Genomic DNA, 3,393 nt, shown 5'->3' with positions numbered 1-3,393 from the left:
GTGTTGGCCTCAAACACACCACAGGTTAGCACATTAAAAAGGGATAGCAGTATTACCTAACTGTTATTGAATGGTATTTTTATTTGCGCAGTTGTTGTGTATGCAGTTTAGTTTTAATGTCAATGTAATGTAGTCTAGATTGCATATAAGATACTTTAGGCGATTAGTGCAATACTTACTGATGGCTAAAAATTTATACTAACAGTCAAAAGAAACGGCTTCCATCAATACGAAAAATAAGATAATTTCAAAATCACACCATAATGGAAAAAAAAATGAAAGAATAAAATTTTGCTCTTTTTCTGAAACAATCGAGATCAATAATAATCTCTCATTCGTCTGGCGTACATGTAATGTATTGAAAAACAAGTGGGTAAACTCGACTAACGGCTCGGAAAATTGACAATTTGCCAGCAAAATTGAGAACACTCTCTATTCAATCAGCCTTCCTTGAGCCCCGATAGATTCAAGCTACTGTCCTCCGTGCCAGGACAACGATATACTGGGTTTTCCCTTTGATTTTACTGAGTTCGATCTCGCATTAAACACCCGAAAAAATGAGTCGTCATCGGGAAAAGACGACATAGATTATGTATAGATTATAGATTATGTTACTAAAAAAGATGCCCGTCACACTCAAATTGATCCTCCTAGACATTTGTAATGAGAATGTACAGCAGCGCTGACTATCCATGGGACTGGAATACACAATTTATTCATTTCATTCCTAAGGGTGATGGAGTTGATGTACATCGAATTGCCTTCGTGTGTAGGAAAATTGTTCAAAACTATTGTGAAGAATCGTCTTCAATGGTGGGTAGAACACAAGAATTTCATGCCTGAGTCTCAGAGTGGTTTTCGAAAAGGCCGATCGTGTTATGACAATTTGACACATCTCTCATTATGAACAGAATTAAATCTATTGAGATAACGTGAGACGATAGCGGTATTTCTTGATATTAACTCCGCCTTTGACACTGTTTACCTAAAGATATTATTAGGCAAACTAGCGAACATGAGGTGTCCTGCTAATCTCGTGAGATTTTTCAAATCCATCTCATACGAAAGGAATATTACCTCCTTATTCAATAATGAACCTAGAAAAGTATATAAAGGAGTACTTCAAGAAGGGGTACTTCCACCCCTATTATATGTCATCTATGTTGATAATATTCCCTCGGAAGAGGGAAGTTTATAGTCTCGCAATTTGCTGATGACATTGGTGTCTATGCCAGTTTTTCTTCACTCACTCAAAGTATTAGTATAATGGAGAGTGCGATTGAGACGCTAAAAAATAATTTAGACTCTATTGATCTGATCTCCACAAAAAACATTATTAGTCGACTTTAATAAAAAAAAAGCAACCAATCACTAATATAGCTCTTATAATTGAAGGTTACAAAATTGAATGCAATCAATCTGCCCGACCTCTTCTTTTGATTCTCGATTCCAAATTATCGTTTAAACACCACTTGTTTAAAGTACAAGGCTTAGCTCTCACGGCGTGAAACATTATAAAGTTTATAAGGGGCACGTGCACGGAGGCTGATCCTGAGACTCTCATCATGCTTTATAAATCATTCGTGCGTCCGATAATTGACTAGGGCTTGTCCTTATACTATCCTGGCCGAAAAATTAACAACTAAGAATGAGAACGAATACAGCATGCTGCCATGAGATGTTGTATGGAATATAGAATATCAACTCCCGTTAACATCCTAATGGCTGAAAGCAAACTCACCACTATTAAGGACAGAGCTTCATTTCTCTGTAAAACCTATCTAATGAAAGTGTTCTGAAATACCGATATCCAGGTCTCAACCACCATTGGCTAATCAATTGCTCAAATTAATTCCTCTACATCACGATAGTAAAATCTAGATAGTAAGAGCTGCTTCAATATTCATAATTGTGAGTACCGTACCGCCCTTAACTCAATACCACTAGATGTAGGACTTGAAAAAACTATTATAACTTATGCTGCTCAAATCAAACAAATTCATATTAGATGTTACGATAAACTACGAACAAATTGTACGGCACAACAATTAGGCATTAAAATTAGTCTGGATTCTTTCCCATTTGAGGGTGGACGGTAATGAAGCAGCTGATCGGCTGGCGAGGAATGCCACCAATCACGGCAGTGATCAAGCCCATCAACTCCCTCTCACTGATTCCCGTGAGGAGTTCACGCTGGAATAATTTGACAGAACTTGCAACCTGGCTCTTGGACTTGGGCAAACTAAAGGAACGACTTATTTTAAATACTTCCACACTAGAAGAAGAAAACCATGTTTCAAGGAGAAAAAGTTGACTCGGAAAATCATATCGTGGGTAAATAGAGCCAGGGCCAACCATCATAGTCTAGAGGAATCACTGGCGCGAGTTGCTATCATCAGCTCACCAAACTGTACATGTGGGTACGGAGAGGAAAATATTGAACATGTCTTGTGGGAGTGTCAATTGTACAATAACTCCAGAGAAATAATCGTTAAAAAATTATACGACCAAAATTTTTTTCCACGATACTGTGCTGGAGAATTTTTGGCTACACTAGACAAGAAATCCATTGTGATCATTCATGAATTCCTAGATCGATATTCGATAAAAAACTAAAATCATTGTAACCTAGGTTCTAAGAATGCAAATTTGATACTCTATCGTTTGTATGCAAATTAAATCTACAAGGTGTAAACACACTTAATTAAAAAAAAAATGAAAAAAATCAGTGGTTATCGGAATTATTATTTTGATGAGTATCTAAAAATCGTGGTGCACTTATCGCCATTCATATTACAGGACGCTCTACTTTTGTAATATGCTGCGATCCTTTAATTTCTTCATAATTGCATTGTTACATAACGGCAATAGAATAATTTGAAATATATTATTTGCTCTAAAAGCGAAGTTTGTCTGTCCCTATATCTTAGCACATTTGGAGAAGTTATCATCGTTTTTAAAAGAAATCCTAGAATCTTCTATTGTCGATTGCAAATTTTAGGATTCACACAATGGAAGTTTGATCAAGTAATCAAGCCGTAAGATCCAATGATAAGATTTTTTTTTCACTATTAATATACCATCTTCTTAGAATGAAAATAAAACATCGAAAATATTCTGGCCATATGCTGGTCCAATTTTTCTTTGAAACCTGTGGCTACTAATAATATATATTTTTCCAGTTATAGTACGCTCTATAAGAAAGAAATTCAATCCTGGCAAAATAAACTTGGTAACACTGCCGAAATATTGGCGAAGTGGTTATTAGTTCAAAATTTATGGGCTTACCTAGAAGCAGTTTTTATTGGAGGTGATATTGCTAAACAACTTCCAGCCGAAGCAAAACGTTTCAGTGTAAGTCCTTATTTTTTCTCTGTGAACCTTGAATTTTTT

General features: G+C 35.9%; 1 protein-coding gene across 1 annotated transcript in view; it reads left to right on the top strand.

Annotated features, from left to right (window-relative positions):
• The window catches only part of LOC105270192 (dynein heavy chain 8, axonemal-like), a 33,911-nt gene that overhangs the window by 25,593 nt on the left and 4,925 nt on the right, over positions 1–3,393 (top strand). The window contains exon 10 of the mRNA XM_011310977.1: positions 3,183–3,354. Within this exon, the coding sequence (XP_011309279.1) occupies positions 3,183–3,354 (172 nt within the window). The remainder of the gene's footprint in view (positions 1–3,182; positions 3,355–3,393) is intronic.

The sequence above is a fragment of the Fopius arisanus genome, unplaced genomic scaffold (genome assembly GCF_000806365.1).
Source record: "Fopius arisanus strain USDA-PBARC FA_bdor unplaced genomic scaffold, ASM80636v1 scaffold00080, whole genome shotgun sequence".
Lineage (NCBI taxonomy): Eukaryota > Metazoa > Arthropoda > Insecta > Hymenoptera > Braconidae > Fopius > Fopius arisanus.
This window is presented reverse-complemented; position numbering and strand designations above follow the sequence as displayed.